This window comes from Clavispora lusitaniae (genome assembly GCF_014636115.1).
Source record: "Clavispora lusitaniae strain FDAARGOS_655 chromosome Unknown tig00000078_pilon, whole genome shotgun sequence".
In the NCBI taxonomy this organism is placed as follows: domain Eukaryota; kingdom Fungi; phylum Ascomycota; class Pichiomycetes; order Serinales; family Metschnikowiaceae; genus Clavispora; species Clavispora lusitaniae.
This window is the reverse complement of record NW_027093977.1, coordinates 1,223,684-1,243,513: the sequence shown is the minus strand read 5'-3', so window position 1 is coordinate 1,243,513 and position 19,830 is coordinate 1,223,684. Positions and strand designations below refer to the sequence as shown.

At 43.2% G+C, this 19,830-nt stretch overlaps 9 protein-coding genes across 9 annotated transcripts; 3 read left to right on the top strand and 6 right to left on the bottom strand. All coding sequences in view use genetic code 12, as the record gives it.

The window, feature by feature from the left end:
• Positions 1-942: 942 nt before the first annotated feature.
• Positions 943-2,904, top strand: VPS52 (Vps52p; the record flags this gene model as incomplete). The annotated part of the gene is made up of 1 exon (XM_002616176.2): positions 943-2,904. One exon carries the CDS (start codon positions 943-945, stop codon positions 2,902-2,904), a length of 1,962 nt encoding a protein of 653 aa, XP_002616222.2.
• Positions 2,905-2,971: 67 nt separating this feature from the next.
• RFC4 (replication factor C subunit 4) lies at positions 2,972-3,952 on the bottom strand (the record flags this gene model as incomplete). Its single annotated transcript, XM_002616177.2, has 1 exon — positions 2,972-3,952. The coding sequence occupies one exon, from the start codon at positions 3,950-3,952 to the stop codon at positions 2,972-2,974; it is 981 nt and encodes a 326-aa protein (XP_002616223.2).
• A 322-nt stretch (positions 3,953-4,274) lies between these two features.
• Positions 4,275-5,105, bottom strand: POP3 (Pop3p; the record flags this gene model as incomplete). The annotated part of the gene is made up of 1 exon (XM_002616178.2): positions 4,275-5,105. One exon carries the CDS (start codon positions 5,103-5,105, stop codon positions 4,275-4,277), a length of 831 nt encoding a protein of 276 aa, XP_002616224.2.
• A 181-nt stretch (positions 5,106-5,286) lies between these two features.
• On the bottom strand, positions 5,287-10,601 carry RPO21 (DNA-directed RNA polymerase II subunit RPB1; the record flags this gene model as incomplete). The annotated part of the gene is made up of 2 exons (XM_002616181.2): positions 5,287-10,485; positions 10,551-10,601. The coding sequence occupies 2 exons, from the start codon at positions 10,599-10,601 to the stop codon at positions 5,287-5,289; spliced, it is 5,250 nt and encodes a 1,749-aa protein (XP_002616227.2).
• A 1,148-nt stretch (positions 10,602-11,749) lies between these two features.
• On the top strand, positions 11,750-13,450 carry MAL2 (oligo-1,6-glucosidase IMA1; the record flags this gene model as incomplete). The annotated part of the gene is made up of 1 exon (XM_002616184.2): positions 11,750-13,450. One exon carries the CDS (start codon positions 11,750-11,752, stop codon positions 13,448-13,450), a length of 1,701 nt encoding a protein of 566 aa, XP_002616230.2.
• Positions 13,451-13,541: 91 nt separating this feature from the next.
• On the bottom strand, positions 13,542-16,571 carry FOB63_002765 (uncharacterized protein; the record flags this gene model as incomplete). Its single annotated transcript, XM_002616185.2, has 1 exon — positions 13,542-16,571. The coding sequence occupies one exon, from the start codon at positions 16,569-16,571 to the stop codon at positions 13,542-13,544; it is 3,030 nt and encodes a 1,009-aa protein (XP_002616231.2).
• A 514-nt stretch (positions 16,572-17,085) lies between these two features.
• Positions 17,086-18,048, bottom strand: FOB63_002764 (uncharacterized protein; the record flags this gene model as incomplete). The annotated part of the gene is made up of 1 exon (XM_002616186.2): positions 17,086-18,048. One exon carries the CDS (start codon positions 18,046-18,048, stop codon positions 17,086-17,088), a length of 963 nt encoding a protein of 320 aa, XP_002616232.2.
• Positions 18,049-18,523: 475 nt separating this feature from the next.
• FOB63_002763 (mRNA splicing protein) lies at positions 18,524-18,871 on the top strand (the record flags this gene model as incomplete). The annotated part of the gene is made up of 1 exon (XM_002616187.1): positions 18,524-18,871. The coding sequence occupies one exon, from the start codon at positions 18,524-18,526 to the stop codon at positions 18,869-18,871; it is 348 nt and encodes a 115-aa protein (XP_002616233.1).
• A 230-nt stretch (positions 18,872-19,101) lies between these two features.
• On the bottom strand, positions 19,102-19,575 carry FOB63_002762 (mitochondrial 54S ribosomal protein mL59; the record flags this gene model as incomplete). The annotated part of the gene is made up of 1 exon (XM_002616188.1): positions 19,102-19,575. The coding sequence occupies one exon, from the start codon at positions 19,573-19,575 to the stop codon at positions 19,102-19,104; it is 474 nt and encodes a 157-aa protein (XP_002616234.1).
• Between the last annotated feature and the right edge of the window lie 255 nt (positions 19,576-19,830).

Here is a 19,830-nt window from a genome sequence, read left to right as displayed (position 1 = left end):
TGCATCTAAACAGTTCAGTGATGATACAATTACTTCCATCATGGGACGTGTCAATGCTATCTGATGTCGAAACTTATGCAACTGTCGAGAATATTAGTGCTTTCCTTAAAGGTAAATGGTCGGGGAAATGATCTGCACGATTTTAAAATAATTGGCACCAATATCTTTGGACTTGGTGTCTATCAGGCTAGTATCCCGATAGACATTGGGATGCCCTCAAACTATCTGTAATATCTATAAAGACAGTAGTTTGTATTGATCAGTAGTTGTATTGATCAGTAGTTGTATTGATGAGGAAACTCTTCAAACGTATCACACATCCATTCTCAGACAGCCTGTTACTCAAAACAATGTAGGTTGTAACAACTCTCATTAAAACTCTGGCTTTGGCTGATTTGCCGCTTTACCGCTTTCCAATTAGGGTCTGGCCAAACACCGTAGTGTCTTAGCATGCTCAAATGGTAACGGTACAATTCTTGAGCATGTGTGCATTGGGAAACTCTGTGAGTGATATCTCCCTACTTGAATCAAAGAAGAAAGCAAAAATAAAAATAAAATGAAAATAAAAAAAAAAGCAAAAAGATAAACTAGATAGAAAATACAAACTGACACCAAGTGAAGAAATAAAATCTTGTAATTGTGTATAATAGTCATTGGTGTTGTACCCCGTATGGATGCTTCTTTCATACAAAAACTAATGTGAATGAATGCACGCAACAAATCAGTTATTTTTGTCTCAAACCTACCAATATTCTCTCCGGTTCCGATCAGATCTTGTATATCCTTTACGATATTCTCCAGTCTGTGGGTGTCACAATAAGTTGATTCCTTCTCCGCACTCCCACTGTTGGTATCGCGAACATCTATCCACACATACCTAGCTCTAGCTCTTTTAACAAACCCCATAACAATCTTCTGATTGCTGTTTGCACGTCGCCAAACATGAGCATTCTGTATCTACAGTCCATACTCCCCCTTCCTCCGACAATAGAAGCACCAAAGGATGACTTGTCGAGTACCGGCACCAAAGAGTCTTCGGACAACGCATTCGAATCGCTTCCGGAAGGTACTTTCGAGACGCTTTCGGACCAACAATTGGGAGTTGCCATGGCCCGGTTTGACCAGTTCCGTGACTCCATTTCGCCATTACGTGCTAAATTGGATCCGATAGACGCATTTCTCAACAGCTTTCACTCCGAAATCAAGCAATTATCCCATACTTTGCGTTCTCTTGAACAAACTTCTACCCGATTATCTTCTGGAGCAGATTCTCTGCGTGACGTCGTTGACAAGCTCAACTCGGTGATCTTGGATATGATGATCTCACCGCAATTGGCTGAGTCCATAATGAACGATCCTATTGATGAACTGTGGCTAGAAAATATCCGTTTCATTGCCGATAAACAGCAACTCATTGATAAAATAAACCAAGATTCTCTCCCCAGCCACGCTGCCTATAAGAATCTGAAACCTTTCCAGCAATTGCAAGATGGTATATTATTGCTTGAAGCCAAGGCAATAGAACGTATAAGGGACCACCTTATTCACGAAATCCGCTTGATGAGAGGACTGATCAAAACATCCTCACAAGTAGTCCAAGAGAAATTACTACAGGTTAAAGAAATCTATTCTTTCCTCGAAGACCGCCATCCACAGCTTGCTAAACAACTCCAGTTGGCCTATATCTACACCATGAAATGGTACTACACCACTCGTTTTGCCAAGTACTTGCATTCTTTACAGAAACTTCGTCTCAAAGTCATTGACTCTCTGTTTGTTTTGGGCGCTTCCAACGACCATACGGAAGCGAAACTGGGTCTCTTTGGTTTCGTCGACGCTTCACTCCGCGACTCGCAATCTCTTTCTCCAAGTCTGGCCTCGGGCAAAATTTCCTTGGCAGAGTATTTCCTGTCATACATTAAGCGAATGGAAATTCTTGCTGAAAGCAACAAGTCAGAATCCAGAAGATCCATTCCCTCTCAAATTGCGGAAACTACTCCGTTTGCATACTGGATGGAGTTTGCCTTCAACCAGTGGTCCAACGCATTGTTGGATAATATCATTGTCGAATACTTATTTGTTGTCGATTTCTTTTACAGAGGGAACGAGAAATTTCACCCAATGGTCGAATTAGACCCTAAATTAGAAGACCATAATCTGAGGAAAAAGGACTGGTCGCACTTTATGTTTGAAGACGTTTACAAAATGGGACAGTCGTTTGTTTCGTGGTTGATTACTAGCCTGCAAGCTTCCTTGAGCCTGCGTTTGACCGCCGCACCTTCAATAGCATCCACTTATGCTAATGGCACTTCGAGTCAATCCAGCTCGTGCGACATTTATGCCATATTAATCATGATTCGTTTGATTCAAACTCATTCGTTTGCTCTTCATAATGAGTTCAGGGTCCCTGTAATGGAAGAATACCATAATATGATGCTATTAATGTTGTGGCCACATTTCACTCGAATCATTGACATAAACTGCGAAGCCATGAAGAAAAACATATTAGGTTCCAGCACATACTCATACCGTCTGTTGCAGACCAGTCAAGCTCCCATAAATGCAACTCAGCAATTTTCGCAGTTAATGGTGGGGTTGCTCAAGTTGGCTTTCATTCATGAATCGCAAGGCGAGAATCTTGCTCAATATCAAGGTGAGCCTGTGTGCTCTTCAATCATTCGACTTCGAAATGACTTCGAAAGCGCTTTAACTAAAACAGGGAGCCATGTTTTTGGCTCAGGCAAGAACAAAGCTGTTCAAAAGGAAATTTTCTTGTTCAACAACTACTTTCTTGTGGTGACGATTTTGCGCAATGAGTTTGACATGAATACATGCAATCAGTTTATCAAAGAGCAGATTGAGCATTTTGAACTTCTCTGTGATGCCTACAAGCCAAAACGATAAAACCTTAATGACGAGATGAGCCATTTTTTAGTGTTGGGGGAAGAAAAATGCTTCTGGTGTATTATATTTATGGAAGATCTGCAAGCTTAGCGAAAAGCCCACACAATTGTAAGTACGACAGCACACCCTCCAATACACGCATGTGCACGAATCCGATTTCCTTAATCATGTCTAGACGTTTCAGTTCGTTCACGTGCGGCAATGTTTTCGCCACCTTAAAGGACAGAGTGACGATGTCTATAGCAGAATATCCCTTGTTCCATAAAGTGTCGAGTAGGTCGATCGCAGTATCAATGTCCTTGTGCAATGCTGCAGCGTCCAAAATTTTCTTGATGACAAGCGGATGCGGCTGGTCAACAATCTTGAAGACGTTCGTATCATTGACAAAACCGAAACCAGCAACCGTACTCTGTAAATTATTGATAGCCTGCCGCATGTCACCTTCTGCAGTGAATATGAGAGCTTTGATACCTTCAGAATTTGCTTTGACATCTTCGGCCTTGATGATTTCAAGGAGTCTCAGCAAAACCTGGTCGTCTGCTAATTTATTGTATCTTAGAATTGCACATCTGGACTGTAGCGGTTCGATGATTTTGGACGACTGGTTGCACGCAAAGGCAAATCTGGTTGTGTTGGAGTAAAGCTCCATAGTTCTTCTTAAGGCTTGCTGTGCTCCGGGGGTCATGGAGTCGGCCTCATCCAAAATAATAATCTTGTGTCTTCCTGGCGGCAACAGGATTTTCGTTTGAGCAAACTGTTTGATTTTGTTTCTCACGACATCAATTCCTCTGTCATCCGAGGCGTTGAGCTCCAAAGTTGCCTGATTGTAAAGGTCTGGCCCAAGCAATTCGTATGCCAAACAATGGATGGACGTGGTCTTTCCAATACCTGGAAGCCCCGAAATAATCATGTGGGGCATATTTCCATCTTGTACGATAAGCTTGAGTCGCTCGATTGTTTCTTCGTTGCCAACAATATCATCGAGCTTATGCGGTCTGTATTTTTCGACCCACGGAAGCTCGAGCGAAAGGGCAAAGTTTTTGGTCATGGAGTGTAATGAGACAAGAAATCTTTTTGCGCGGACGCGTTAGTAGTAGGTGCGAATACTCACATACATAACTGAAAGATCTACTTTGACACGCTATCTATTCATTACTCACGGGGATATTAAGCTGTGTTGAGGAAGTAATCTTTACATTTTAAGTTTCGGGAGCCTGAACTAGGTTGTAAATGGTGGCCGAAAGACTCGTAAATTTTTTCTCAGCATAATACCTAACAGTTCTTTAATTCCCTGACGCATGGAAACTTTATAGGGCCCTGTCCGCTGTCTCTATTCTTCCCATTCAGCTACTTATTGTGACCTCCTATACTTACCATTCCCGTTGCCGTTTGGTTCCTCGTGCCTTTTCTTCGTTTTTCTTTTCTTCTCTCTTCTTCTGCTCCTCCTGTGCCTCTTTGCCTTTCTTCTGTTTCGCCCTGGATTTCCCAACGGGCGCTGCAGTTTTCAAGAATTTGATTGCTGGTCTTTCGTAAAGATTGCCAAGACTTGGGTGTTCGTCAAATAAGCTCAGAAGCCATGGCACCTCCACATTTCCAACGCGAGAGTTGATCAAGTTAAACATATCCTTTCCTTCTGTCCAATCGTCTGTCAAGGACAAAAACCCCACATTGTCCGTGTTTAATGCTTTCAGTAATTTAGCCATGGACCCACGAGGTAACTCCACAAGTTTTACACGATTCTCATTAGACTGTGAAGCACAAAAAGTTAATAGAGGGAAACTGTTCGTGAGCAAAGGTGTGGATATGTCATTCTTTGTAACAAAAACATACTTCACATAGCTCTTGGAACCAGCAATACTTGATCTTTTCTGCTTCTTTGTTCCAGTGAAGAGCTTAGCTCTGTTCGGAGCCGCCTGGTCTTCAAGCTTCTTGACTGTGGCATTGAAACCGACAGTCAACTTGTCACAAATATCCGGTTTTTCTGCCATTTGGTGGGCGCCCAGCTTTTTAAGCGCAATGTACTTTCCATAGCTTGAGAGAAGCTGAACAAGAAATTCGGTGATGGTTTTTGATGTTTCTAGATCTATAGAAGGCCACTCGTAACCCTTAGTGTACGGGTTATCTAGAATCGGTTTGAAAACCTCTCTCCGCTTAACCTCTATATCTTTTAAAGATCCTGCTCCGGGCTTAGGTTTAGACATGGAAAATACCAGATTAATATGATGGGGTTTGGGAAACTCATCATGGCCTGCACATACGGATTACACTGCTGATATTCAAATCTTTACATTTGTTCCTGTAAACGTTTCATTATAATTTTTAGGGGTTTTAAATAAAGATACAATTAGTGTACTAACTGGAAAGCACATTGTTTTGACCCATCTATTTCTTCTCGTCTTCCTTCTTGTCACCGTACAGTGGAGACCGTGGCGAATAGGAAGGCGAACCCGGAGAGTATTGAGGAGAAGTAGGCGAGTATTGAGGGGACGTTGGCGAATAACTTGGCGAAGTTGGTGAGTAACTTGGAGAAGTTGGTGAATAACTTGGAGAAGTTGGTGAGTAACTTGGCGAAGTTGGCGAGTAACTTGGAGAAGTTGGTGAGTAACTTGGAGAAGTTGGCGAGTAACTTGGCGAAGTTGGAGAATAACTTGGCGAAGTTGGAGAATAACTTGGCGAAGTTGGCGAGTAACTTGGCGAAGTTGGCGAGTAACTTGGAGAAGTTGGTGAGTAACTTGGAGAAGTTGGCGAGTAACTTGTCGAAGTTGGTGAGTAACTTGGCGAAGTTGGTGAGTAACTAGGAGAAGTTGGCGAGTAACTTGGCGAAGTTGGTGAGTAACTTGGTGAAGTTGGTGAATAACTTGGCGAAGTAGGTGAGTAACTTGGTGAAGTTGGAGAATAACTTGGCGAAGTAGGTGAGTAACTTGGCGAAGTTGGAGAGTAACTTGGCGAAGTTGGAGAATAACTTGGCGAAGTTGGCGAGTACGTTGAAGAAGTTCCACCATATCCAGGAGACGTAGCACCACCAAATGCTGGCGATGCACCACCATAGGAGAATGGAGAAGTTGGGGATGTCATTGATGGCTGGCCACCATACGAAGTAAGGGAACCGGATGCATCAGAAACATTAGCAGTATGAATAGGCGAAAACCCAGCACCTTCTTCAAACTGAATCTTATCATCCTCCATTTCGTACTCTCTGTAAGGAGTAGCACCACCATCTTCAGCATATGTACCATTTTGGTTTGCTGCACCAACACCAACATTTGGACCCACCAGCTGTAACATCTTGTCATCAACCATAACATCAAATGCACCAGTACCCAAAGGAGGCATTTGACCCAAGATGACGTTTTCAGAAATACCACGACAATCATCCAACTCGGCAGCTGCACCAGCATCCAAAAGAATCTCGACCGTTTCTTCGAAAGAACATCTCATTAAAGCACCAGTCTCTGCTCTGTTGATACCGTGACGTGTGATTGCCATCAAGTGGCCACGAGAAGTCATAACATCGACTAACAACGCCATATGACGGTAGTTCACATAAGAACCATCGAAAGCAATGACATTAAGAATCTCCTTGTACAAGGCGGAACGTGTAGCCTCGATACCCAACACAGACAAAATTTCAATGAAATTGTTAGAGTAGGTACGAGAAGAATCCACACCAGGTACGGCAATGACTTCAGCTAAGTTCACACCATCAGTTTCTAAAACCCACTCCTGTTTCTGCGAAAATTCACCGCTTTCATCAGGAGTGCTCATCTTGTGTTGCATCATGAAAACTCTCGTGATACCTGGAATACCACGTAATGAGATAGACTCGAGCATATGTGCTTCCACGCGCTTCAAGATTTGATCTTCCTCGTGGTCACCCTCTTCTTCCAATTTTGGATCGCGGATAACACGACAACGGATAATCAATTTATCAGCAGTATCATCAGACCAAATAACGAACAAATCTTCACCGAAGTTTTGAGAAATCTTCTCTGCAACTTGGGCCATTGTCAACTGCTTGTCCAACATTTTAGCTCTGTCCAATTCAAGACGAAGCAACCATGGAGATTGATTGTCAATTGTTTCTTCAACCTTTTCATCCGGAATAGCAAAGTAAGCTTCGACAGTATCGTAATCCTCTTCAATAACTGTGCTTCTTGGATCTGGATCGTAGAAAATTTCAGTAGCAGAAGTGACATTCTTCAACGTCGTGTGCTCGATCGCAGACTGCACAACCTTGGCTTTCTCAATATCTGATGCGATCTCGGGATCTAAGTACACAGTAAGTGCCGGTGTTTTGATGTTCTTTGCCACGTTAAGAATTTCCTTAAGACGAGGAACACCCAATGTAACATTCTTGGACGACACACCGGCATAATGGAATGTATTCAACGTCATCTGTGTAGCCGGTTCACCGATAGATTGTGCGGCAATAACACCAACCATTTCACCTGGGTGAACAATCGACTTCTGGAATTGAGTCTCAATTTCACCACAAACCCATTCAAAAGAGATTCTGCTCAATTTAAACTCCTCTATAATTCTGCGTGCTGCTAATCTTGAACGAACAAGACATTGGAACAACAATGTTGCATCTTCCTGTGCTTCCTTCGCGAGACGAGACTTACCACGGATCACAAGAAGCTTGCTGCAGAGAGCTTTAACGCCTTCGACAATCTCATCAAGCTTCAAATCAGAGGCTCTTTGACGACCACTATGGAAAATCTGCTGAGCATTCTGTATAATACGACGCAAGTTGACAGGTAAAGGCCAGTTGAAGTCACCGTTTGGAAAACATACCTCTCTCAAGTACTTACGATCCTTAAGCAACTGTTCGTATTCTGAATCCAAAACCTTCTGCAACTTCACATCACCCTTAATCTCCTTTCCTGAATCAAGTAAAGATTCGGAAATGGACTTACTTGGATCTAGCAAGTCAATACGGTAACGCTTCTCGAACTTAGCATCTGAACCTGGAATGGTATCCACTGATTGCTTTTCGACAGCAGTACCATCAATACCGTCTTCACCATAGACAAATTGAATGATATCACCCAAGGAGTTTCTAGTTGTACCATCATAATGGACCATAATATCCTCTAAAGCCTTGACCAAACGACGTTGAATGTAACCAGTCTCTGCAGTCTTGACAGCAGTATCAATAAGACCCTCTCTACCAGCCATGGCGTGGAAGAAAAACTCTTGAGGGGTCAAGCCTCTCAAATACGAGTTTTCCACGAAACCCTTAGACTCAGGAGAGTAGTCATCTTTAGTGAAATGTGGCAAAGTACGGTCTGCGAAACCAAATGGAATACGTTTACCTTCGACAATTTGCTGACCCACACACGCCGACATTTGGGAGATATTAATAAACGAACCCTTGGAACCAGATGTGACCATCTGCTTCACATTGTTTAAGTCCTTCAAGTTCATTTCTGCCGAACGACCAGCTGTATCACGAGCCTGGTTCAAAACACGAGAAACATTGTGCTCAAACGATTCTCTCAATGTCATACCAGGCTCTGGTTCTAATCTATTCTGCTGTGCGTCCATAATAATTTCTTGCACTTTTTGTTTAGCCTCTTGAATCGTTGTGGTAACATCCCTCATGGTATCTTTATCGGCAATAGTATCACCTATACCAATGGAGAAACCATTATGCAAAAGCCAGTAGTTCACAACCTTCTGTATGGAACTGAATAATTGTGCACATACTTGTGAACCCTTTTCTCTCATGACGGTATGAATCAAACCTCCACCAGTGGCACCGACTGTTTTCTTATCGACGACACCAAAGATAATTTCACCATCAACAATCAAGATACCTTTATCCTTAGGACTGAGCATATCATTGCCATCGTCAAATCTTTGTAAGTGAATACCTTTTGGAATAGCCATCGACAAGATTTGTTTCCCGGACCACAAAGGCTTGGGTTTGATAATTGCAGGAGGTGGTATAACACCGTCCCAGTTTGGAATCCAATACAACATGTTCATCACCTGCTCGTACTCAATGAAAATATCACGTAACGTCATTTTACGAATACCACACAAGGTATCTTGCACAATACCCATAACAGGCTTATTGGATTGTGGAGAAACGATCTGCAATGGAACAGCACAAATTTGGGACAATTCAGCTCTTGTCTCCTGCGATTGTGGAACATGCAAGTTCATTTCATCACCATCGAAATCTGCATTGTATGGCGATGTGACAGACAAGTTCAATCTAAATGTGGAGTACGGCATAACTTTGACTCTATGAGCCATCATAGACATCTTGTGCAAGGAGGGCTGACGGTTGAATAACACTGGATCATCATCCATTAAGTGACGTTCCACTTTCCAGCCGTATTGCAAAGCAATATCACCAGCTCGTTTGTTGTATCTCAAATCAATACGGTCTCCTGTATCACGAATGACATATTTGGCACCTGGGTGTTCGTTTGGACCATTGCGGACGTATTCAGTTAAGCGGTGGATATTGTATGGAGTGACGATTTCGGGATAAGTCAAGGTTCTTGCAATCGACAATGGAACACCAACCTGATCAAGATCAAGATTAGGGTCACCGGAAATGACAGTACGAGCAGAAAAATCCACACGCTTACCCATCAAGTTGCCTCTCAATCTACCTTCCTTACCCTTCAATCTGGCTCTAATGGATTTGATAGGACGACCCGTCTTTTGAAGGGCCTGTGGTTGACCAGCAATATCGTTATCCATGTAAGTCGCCACGTGGAACTGCAACAATGCTTCGAATTCACTGATGACATGCTGAGGTGAACCATCCATTTCAAGACGCTGGACATTGATGTTGGCCTTGATGATATCAGCCAACTTAAATGTCAAGTCATCTTCGCCTCTTGCCGTATCGTTGAAAGCAATGGAAGGTCTCACTGGTGGGGGAGGAACGGGCAAAACTGTAATTAACATCCACTCTGGTCTTGCATAGTCTTCGTTGAAACCCAATCTATGGCAGTCTTCAGAGCTGATGTGTTTGAAAACACTCAAAATTTCCGACGGAGTCAACAAACGACGCTCTGGTTGTTCGCTTTCGTCGAAACTTTTGTTTTGTTTCCAAGTACCCCACAATTTCAAACCGTCTCTACGAACAGTGGGCTGGGTATGACCACATCCTCCCCTTCCAGAGGTAACTTCACCTTCTTCGTTGATGATATCAGCCTCGCAAACCATTTTTGTTTTGCAGACGTTCCACACAGCGTTGAATCTCTTTTTTGGATCTCTGATCTTAATGGCCTGGGCCATTAGTGGGTTAGTATCATCCACCAAAAGCTTACCACAATGCATACACACACATTCGCAAACTTTCTTAATTTTGGCAATAAAACCAATGTGGAATACAGGCTTTGCCAACTCGATGTGACCAAAATGTCCGGGACATTCGGCCATATCTTCACCACAGGTCTGACACTTGAAATTACGATCAATAGAACCTAATCTAGGATCATTCAAGCCTCCGTCTCTTGGCCTTTTTGTCGCTTGATCCATTGTTTCCGGGTATTCAATCTTGGCGACCGAAATGGCCCGCACTTCCTCTGGAGATAATAATCCAAATTGAACCTGAAGGCATGTTAATAGATGTTCATGAACAGCGCCGTATAGGCGAGAAAACTATTGATACTTACTTCTTTGACCGAGCGAAGGGGGGCGCTGGAGTATGGGAACTGACGACTCATTTTTGCTTTATGGGACGCTTAGAGCTGAAAATATTCTGGAGATTTTTTTCTTTTTTTGGAATTTGAAAAGTCGGCAAGACTAAGTAAAACCAGCTTCAGTGCAGCACACGAGATCGTATGGGTTTCACCGGCGTTTGAATGAAACTTTGGTTGGAAAGCGGAATGTCCACTTGTGGCGCTTCGGATTCGGGATGAAAAAGTTGCTAGGACGAGAACAAACAGAGAAATGGTCACAACCGGGAGCGGGAAAAGTGACGAAATACCTCGGGAGATTTAGATGCAAACCTCTGATGGATGGACAATCGGCAGAGCGATATATGAGGTGGTGACGAGGTGTAAAGACCGAAGTAGAGTTCAAAGCTTTTGTTGTGAGACGAAAAATTCGTTGGTGGTGGCGAGCGCGCGTGCTGAAAACTACGCCTTTGGTGCCGCACCCGCCTGGTGATGCGCGTACACCTCAGTCCAGCTACGAACACCGGTGACATGACTACCAACTCCGGCAAACAACGTTTGGTTGATTCAAAAGATGTGACGTTGGGCTCACCGCATTATTCCCATATTTCGGGTGCGTTTTAGTGTTTGTGTGTTTGCGTTTGCCGTTTCGTTTTTTCCTCGTCGTGGAAACATTTGTACGCGGAATTGAGTAATGTGCTGGTCCTGGACACGATTAGAGACAAGCGCAAACTGGCAACGAATAAATGAAACCTATTCAGATTGGACAGCCCAAGCGTAATCCAACCAGTTGTGTCACGTAATGTTGATATCTCGTATTGGAAAGTCGTGTTGGAATTCTGCAGCCCAGCTGACTAATCACAATCCAAAGCTACATCCCACCTACCCGTATTGACCAATGCATGCATTCAACAACAGTTTTTGAGCAGGGTTTACATGATGGGATTTTTCCGAAATTCCGGGTGTCCTTACAAATTAGGTAACGGTCCCACGCCGAAATGTGGGGCGTGTTTAGTGAAAATTCCCTTGATGCAAGACTCGCAATAACCTTCGCAACGACTTCTTGCATCTTGTGGGGAAACTTTGCGAGTTATCCATTCCCAGACCCTATATAAACGGCACTTTGTTGCTGTTCAGAAGTGAAATTCACTATCCAAATACCCTTCAACTAGATTGAACCTAAAGAAAATAAAAATATGACTGTTACTTACACCTGGTGGAAGGACGCTACTGTCTACCAAATCTGGCCTGCCTCTTACAAAGACTCCAACGGCGATGGTGTCGGAGACATTCCCGGAATTATTTCTACTTTGGACTACATCAAGTCTCTTGGAATTGATGTTATCTGGCTCTCGCCAATGTACGATTCTCCTCAGGATGACATGGGCTACGACATCAGCGACTACGAGAATGTCTACCCCAAATATGGAACTCTCGAGGACATGGACAAGTTGATTTCTGAGGTTCACTCTCGTGGCATGAAATTGATTTTGGACTTGGTCATTAACCACACCTCTTCCGAACACAAGTGGTTTAAGGAATCTAGATCTTCCAAATCCAACCCAAAGAGAGACTGGTACATCTGGAAACCACCAAAGTACGATGCAGAGGGAAACAGACATCCACCCAACAATTGGGGCTCGTACTTCTCTGGCAGTGCCTGGAAATATGACGAAGCCACCAATGAGTACTATTTGCATCTTTTCGCTGAGAGCCAACCTGATCTCAACTGGGAGAACGAAGAGACTAGAAATGCAATCTACGACTCGGCATTGTCCTTCTGGTTCAAAAAGGGTATTGATGGATTCAGAATCGACACTGCTGGCATGTACTCCAAAGTTCAATCTTTCCCAGACGCTCCTATTGTGTTCCCTGACTCGGAGTTTCAGCCATGCAAAAAGTACCATCAATCTGGGCCCAGAATCCATGAGTTCCATAAGGAAATGTTCAGCAAAGTGACATCCAAGTACGATGCCATGACCGTGGGAGAAGTGGGTCATTCTACCCGTGAAGATGCTTTGAAGTACGTGAGTGCCAAGGAAAAGGAAATGAACATGATGTTTTTGTTCGATGTTGTTGAAGTGGGCTCTGACCCGTCGGATAGGTTCCGTTACAAAGGCTATACCTTGGTCGACTTGAAGAAGGCTGTGGAAAATATGTGCAAGTTCACTGAGGGCACTGATGCTTGGTCCACTGTTTTCACCGAAAATCACGATCAACCTAGATCTATTACCAGATTTGGTGATGACAGTCCCAAGTTCAGATTCAAGAGCGGAAAGATGTTGGCTTCTTTGCAAGCAACTTTGACCGGAACTTTGTTCATTTACCAAGGCCAAGAATTTGGAATGACCAACGTGCCTAAAGACTGGCCAATTGAAGAATATTTGGACATCAATACTATCAACTACTGGAAAACATTCAAGGAGACTCACGGTGGTATGACTGCAGAGCAGCTTTTGAAAAATATCAACTTGTTGGCTAGAGACAACGCTAGAACTCCAGTACAATGGGACGACTCTGAAAACGCAGGCTTCACCACTGGAAAGCCATGGATGAGAGTCAACGACAACTACAAAGAAGTCAACGCTGCTTCTCAGGTGAACGATCCAAACTCTTTGTTCAACTTTTGGAAGAAGGCTTTGGAGGTCAGAAAACAATACAAGAACCTTTTCATTTACGGAAAGTTGACCATTCTTGACTATGAGAACAAGAAGGTCTTTTCCTATACCAAGGAGTTCAATAACACCAAAGCATACATTGTGTTGAATTTCTCTGCAGACACAATCAAGTTTGAGGCATTGGTCAAGGGTGATTTGGAACTTGTCCTTAGCAATGTCGCCGAAATTGATGATGGCAACTTGTCTCCTTACGAGAGTAGAGTCTATGTTGTCAACTAAGCTTAATGTTTATAGGTTCTTTTCTCACGCTATTGATATAATTACGAATTAAAAATATGAATTCATTATGGAATTAAAAGCGTAATGACTATTAACGCAGTAATAATTGAAGTAAAACAGAAGCGTGTTCTGACCCCACGAATCCATCATCAAGTTCTGCAACAACATCATCCAAGTAGAAGCCCACCAAGACAACACCATAGATTAATATCAAAATGACTCCCTTGAAATAGTTGGATTTGCCTTCAGCGTATATATACGTGAATAGGTAAATGGAAATTAATGTGGCAATGATATCCCATCGAGGGAAAATTAACGAGAAGATTTTGTCAACGCTCTCAAAGTTCTTGAAGATAGAATAAATCACCAAACTTGGAATTTGGATCAAAACAACCTGCAACGCGTATGCGCTACCAATTTCCATTGAAAGTGCAACATTACCACTAACAGCAAATGAAATGGCGTTGACGAACTCTGTAGTGTTGGGAACCAATGCAAAAACCGTTAAACCCAAAAACTTAGGGTTGATCGGGAAATGAGAAAGAACGGCATCAACGTTATCCACCAAAATCTCAGCGATAATTGCATAAAGAATAGTAGCTCCCAAAAGAATGACCGTCGATTTTTTCTGGGACCAGTTCGGTGCGTCATGTCCACCGCCCTCTTCAGCAGCTTCCACATCTTCCTTAGGTGGTTGCGTGGAAAGTAAAATATGCGATGGTTGTCTGGTTGCTGTGGGAACCTTGGTTCTGCTTGTTTCTCCAGTTCTCAAACTGGGTCTTGTGGAAGAAACGCTAGGTGATTGCTGAACACCACTTGAAGGCTGTTGACTGTCCGTAACTGCAGGCTTAACTTTAGAGTTGTTTAGGTCTAGGCTGATTAGACTAGGCGAGGTCAAATCTCCTCCATACAACTTACTCTGCATAGCTTGCTGTTCATGGGAATTTGTGGCCCAGATCAAAGAAGCATGAGTCCTCAAGGTGAAAAATAAGCCACACACATAAGCGGCAAAAAGAGCAAGTGCCACAAGAATGGAAAATGGGCGAAGAACGGAATAGTAAAGGTGATCCGTGCTTACGGGAGGTTGAATGAATCTGCATTTGGACCAGTCTCTTTTATCTGAATTTCCCTTTTTGCATCGAATCTCGTATGAGCCATACATTTGATGAAATAATGAGGGCGCAAACATAGTCACCATGGCAAATAGAAGCATAGTAGATGAGACTCCAGCAGAACGAGGATTGTACCTTTGTGTTTTTCTCTTCAAAGCACCTCCGCACATGGAAAGGCCAGGTAATAATAACACACCACCCAAGATGGATCCAATCATTGATCCCTCAACAAGCTTGGCTTTCTTTTGATTCAAAGCAACACAGTATAAGAAGATTTCAACAATGGTCGAGAAAAAAGCGTTGATGACAGCGCCCACGCCCATGGAGGATTGGGCAGAAATAGAAGCAACAGCCTGGCCGATAAAATATGCCAATGGAATAATAGAAAACAAACAGCTGCAAAAAATAAAAGACGCATCAGTAAACCATTTTTCCCAACCCAAGCTCTCTTTGAAGACAAAATAATCAAAAATGACAAAGAAAACAACGACTAACAAGTTGATGAAGAAGATGTTTGTTCCGTCAATCGTGTACTTATAGTAATGCAAACCACAGCATCTATATGTGCAAAGGATGATTGATTGGTGTTTGTATGCCCGCTTCCGTTGCGGGTCTGCAATTTTTTCGTAGTACGTTTTTTCCTTTTCAAAATGCAACGCCAATGGTCTTCTTCTCAAGTGATCACACATGATACTAGTAAGATTGGTGATGGGAATAGTGAACACAAAAAGCCAACATAATCCCGCAATAATGTAGAGAATCGGTTGCAAAACGCCGTAAAAGAACACGTAGAACAAAAACCGGCCCGAAGACCAGCTGCCTCTTCCAAACAAACGCAATTTAATGTCGGTTGGCTCTTCGTTATCGGCGTCATCATCAACTGCATTTTCTGCCCTCTGGTCATCGCCTAAAGACGAGTATGCATCACGCAACGGTCTTCCTTTATGGTCTTTCAATAATGGTCTGGACTCAGAGTTAGTCATGCGTCGTGGAGGAGCAAAGAATAATCTTCCTTCCTCTTGAGACCTCCACTGGTGAAATTCTGAAATGGTTCTGCCGTCAAGTTCATCTTCCTCGAGATAATTCTCATCTTTATTGAGAAGAACAAACTTCCCAAAAGGGAATAGCCAGTACTCTCCCAACTTGATGAGTAATTTGGCGTAAGGCCTCAGTTGTTTGTGCCACGCAAAGCCAGTCAATACAAAAAGAAGCAATGAGCCTAGCAAGCAAATGATGTACAAGAACAAGCCAACAGTGCAACTCCAGAGAAAGTTGGAAACGTGGACGCCCCAATAAATGTGGCCATTCGGTCTTCTCGGATCGAAATCATGTATATCCTCTTCTGCTCTTGTGGCAACGGACCGGTTCTTCTTGTAAATGGATGGCTTCCAGATTTTAATACCGAAAGGATGGGTCGAATTGATAGCAATCTGCCGGTCTCTGAGGTTCAAAGATTCAATCGTCTCGGAGGAGGAGGTGGAGTGCTGGGAACCGGCGTCTTCCATCCCTTCTGCTTCGTCTTCGTCACCCAATTGAAGCGGCTCTTCTCCTTCCTCTGCCTCCCAAGGATGGTGTTCCTCACGGATCTCAATTGGAGGCACTTGTTCCAATAAGTTACTCGTTTGTCTTCCATCTGGGTTTTCTTCTCCCGTTGATGCATGGTTCAATTGCTCTAGCAGGTTCTTTTTCTGTTGGTAAAAATGGCGAAGGGCGTCGTGATACCCTTCAAGGTATCTCTTCTCTGGCTTAGTAAGCTCGTCAGGAGAATCCGAAAAGTCGGCAACCACTTTGTCTGCGACATCATCATCAACCGAGAAGATGAGCTTTGGGGTTCCAACGTTCAGCAAGCGCTTCGTGAGGGGTCTGGCTTTAATTTTTTTTGTTTTCGATGTCCTTGGGTTGGAAGCGGGGGATGCATGTCCACTAGCAATCAGAAGCGATCGATCTGCCTGCTCCGAATCGCCCGTTGATATGATTTTGGGCGATTTAACTTCTCCATTTGTCGGCATTAGTTTGAATACCTGGAACTTTCAGGGGAAATACACAATCACTAAAGAAACGTTTCAGGATTTGGAATGGCTGAAGTGAAAGCCTATGCAAAGGGTAGGGACGAATGAAAAAGTGCTGAACACTGGGAAAAAGGATAGGAAAGTCCAAATACGAAAGTTTTTTTCGTCCAATCTCCGGTAAACAGCGGTTGTCCCGTGCTAAATAAAGTGATAAAATTACCTTAAATAATGCACCGCGGCTTGTTCATTTGTTTATTAGTGACCAGGCCCAACTGCTGGAATGATGGCAAACTACACCACTCAATTCTAAATAAAACGAATTGTAAGAAGCAAAAAATTGGTCTGTAAACAATACGTTTAAAAAACAGTTGTAAAAGAAATAATATTTCGTGGTTCATAGAGTTCGTCACAAAGATACTGTAAAGTGTTGCTTGAAATAATGTTATTCATCGATGAAGGTTCCAATGAATCTACAGAATCCATAAAGCGCAAGATTGTAAAAAGTAGAGCTTGTTCAGCTGCCCAAACGATGTCCCTTACCTTTGAAAGTTGGGCCCGTACGCAGATAAAATCCTGTAGTTTTCGCCTTGCTTGGATTGTTTGAAGGTTGTTTAACGGCATTAGACAAGCTGAAAGCGGTCTTCCTGACTGTTCCGGTTTCTGGATACCTTAACAATTTATAAACCCATTGAGGCGCCTTCCAGTATCCTAGGTCGAAAATAGCAGGAGGAAATTCGTTCTGGACGATTTGCACATTGGCGCCGACCCTGTTTCCTTCGAGCGCAGCGGGGTTGTACTTTCCATAGCACCCTGGCACGAGGTTGTAGAAGGGCAACGTGTCAGACTGGAAACATAGGTATAGGTAGCCGATGAGAAAGCCCTGCAATGTTTGGATCAATGCCGGTTTGCCCGAAAGACATGAAACGGCCAACTTGAAGAATGGCAAGTAGTAACATCTCACAGGAACCAAGCCCAAGAAATTGATGATGCCGCCCTTATTATCACGCAGGTAAACAAAAGTAATGCAGTCTAAAAGAACGTCGTGCCACATGAAACTTTCAAGGCCCATATAAAAGCCGGAATACGCCACGGCAAAGCTTGTCACCACTATTAGTGTCCCACAAACCCAAACAAACCATAAGTAGTCGGCAAAATTGCTCTTGAACTTGCCTCGTTCCAATGTGCTCGAGTAACTATAGAAAAAGTAAATGTTCATGATAACCGCAGGGCCCTGTCTCATAAAGAGCCCTTGTGGAACAAAGAACATGGCAAATATAACAGGAACCGTTTGTATTAGCCTGACAGTTATCCACTGGAGCCACGATTCATGGCTATATCCTTCTATAAGCGTATGCAACAAGTACCATTGTGCGTCAAAGAGATCTAAAGAAAAGCCAAAGGACAACGCAAGAGATACTATGGTAAAAAATCTTGTCACAGGTGGAATGTTTTGCACATGATCACTGAGAGTGGACATGGTGGCTGTTCTAAAGAAGAAGTGGTTTTGTCGCTAACGTGTAAGTCCAAGTTATGGCAAACCTATATACCGGGTTGGTGCGGCGACACTTCTGCGCAGAAAGTTCCATGACAACCGGCATGTTTTTGGCGTTCTTTTCGATCGATATTCTATTCAAATAGACGAATTTCATTTGGATTGCTTTAAGGTGTTGTCTGTATCTATTTTTCTCTTGTCAGCCACCAAAGAATTCTCTTGCCTCAACTTGAACTACTTCAAGCAATTCGATTTAGTCTGTCTAGGTGTAAAGAATGTTAAAGTAGCAGTAAGAAGAAACTAGTAGGATCAATCGCTTCAAACCTCCCTTTACGTCGGCCGAATTAGACAATCTTTTTGGTTGTAGAATAAAGGCTGGTCCACCAACGGTGACACCCGTACCTCTCCTGCCCTGGTATTCCATTATCGAAGGGCAGCGAAAGACATTATCGCCAGCAAAATGAAGTTGGTTCGTTTTCTCATGACCTTGCCTTCGGCAACAAATCAGCCTGTTACAGTGGAGTTGAAGAACGGAAACTCTGTTAATGGCCAGATTCTCTCATGTTCCCCCCTGATGAATTTATCCATGAAAAACATCAAGCTCATACAACCTCATCAGGATCCGCAGCTAATGCAATTCATGAACATCAGAGGTAACCAAATAAGACAGATTTTACTACCGGATGATCTAAACATCGAGAGTTTGTTATCTCGGAGTACAGTCAAGATGAAGGGTTCTGGTGCCGGGCCTGGAAAAGTGGTGTCTGAGCGCAAGAAGCCCTTTAAGAGAGCAAAGCGTGCTTTTTAACGAATTTTACTTGTTTGCCGGCACTTGTTGTCACTAAAATGTGGCTGACTCATGATAGTCCTACAGCCGACGCGGAATGTTCACTTCTTTTGGTGTTTTCTTGAAAGGCTAGCCTGTATTCATACTAGCGATGGGCAGGCAGGCGCATACAGCCGTCCACGAATTTGTACTCTAGTCGTAAATCTCCCAGATCTTTATATTCCATATATACAAGGTGAATGCACGCGATCTCAGAACCAAGTTCTTTGTTTCTTTTGCTTTTTCTTGAGCTGTGCTTTGTAGGTTGGTCTGGCGGCAATGATGGTCTCGTCCATCTTGGCCAAGGCTTCTTCTCTGTTCTTGAGTTTTTCGGGCAATTCTCTCTCCCATTTCTGTTTCTTTTGGTTCAACACACCTCTCATCCAGTTCTTCTGGTAGTACTTGTCTTCGTAGAACTTTCTGTGTGGGATGGGAGGCAAAAGATCCTGGATGCCAAACTTACGGGCCATTTTGAATAAGTCCGCCGATCTTCTCAAAGAGTACTTAGCGCCGTGCCATCTTCCGCTGTCGGTGTTTTTGTTAGGCAAGAATGGGTTCATGTGCGGATCGTTGACGGTGGATGGTTTTTCGGCATATTTAGCGAAAGGTCTTGGTGGGTATTTGATGAAAAAGTTGTGTAGTTTCTGAGGAAGCTTGGCAAAAGCTTCTTTGGCAGACAATGACATTAGTGGGGAAGGTAAATGTGAAGATTGTAACTATGTTGGTGAGGAAAATTTTCGCACCGTGCCGGACCAGGTTCACCACACTAGATAGTGAGAAGAAACCGGAGGCAGATGTTGAAAAAAGTAGAGAAACAATAGCCTGGAGAAAATAGTTAGACGAAGGGCATGGGAAACAGCATATTACAATATTTGAGATCTAGAAGTGATGACGAAACTGAGACTGGCTACAAAACGCACTAAAATGACATGATATTTATG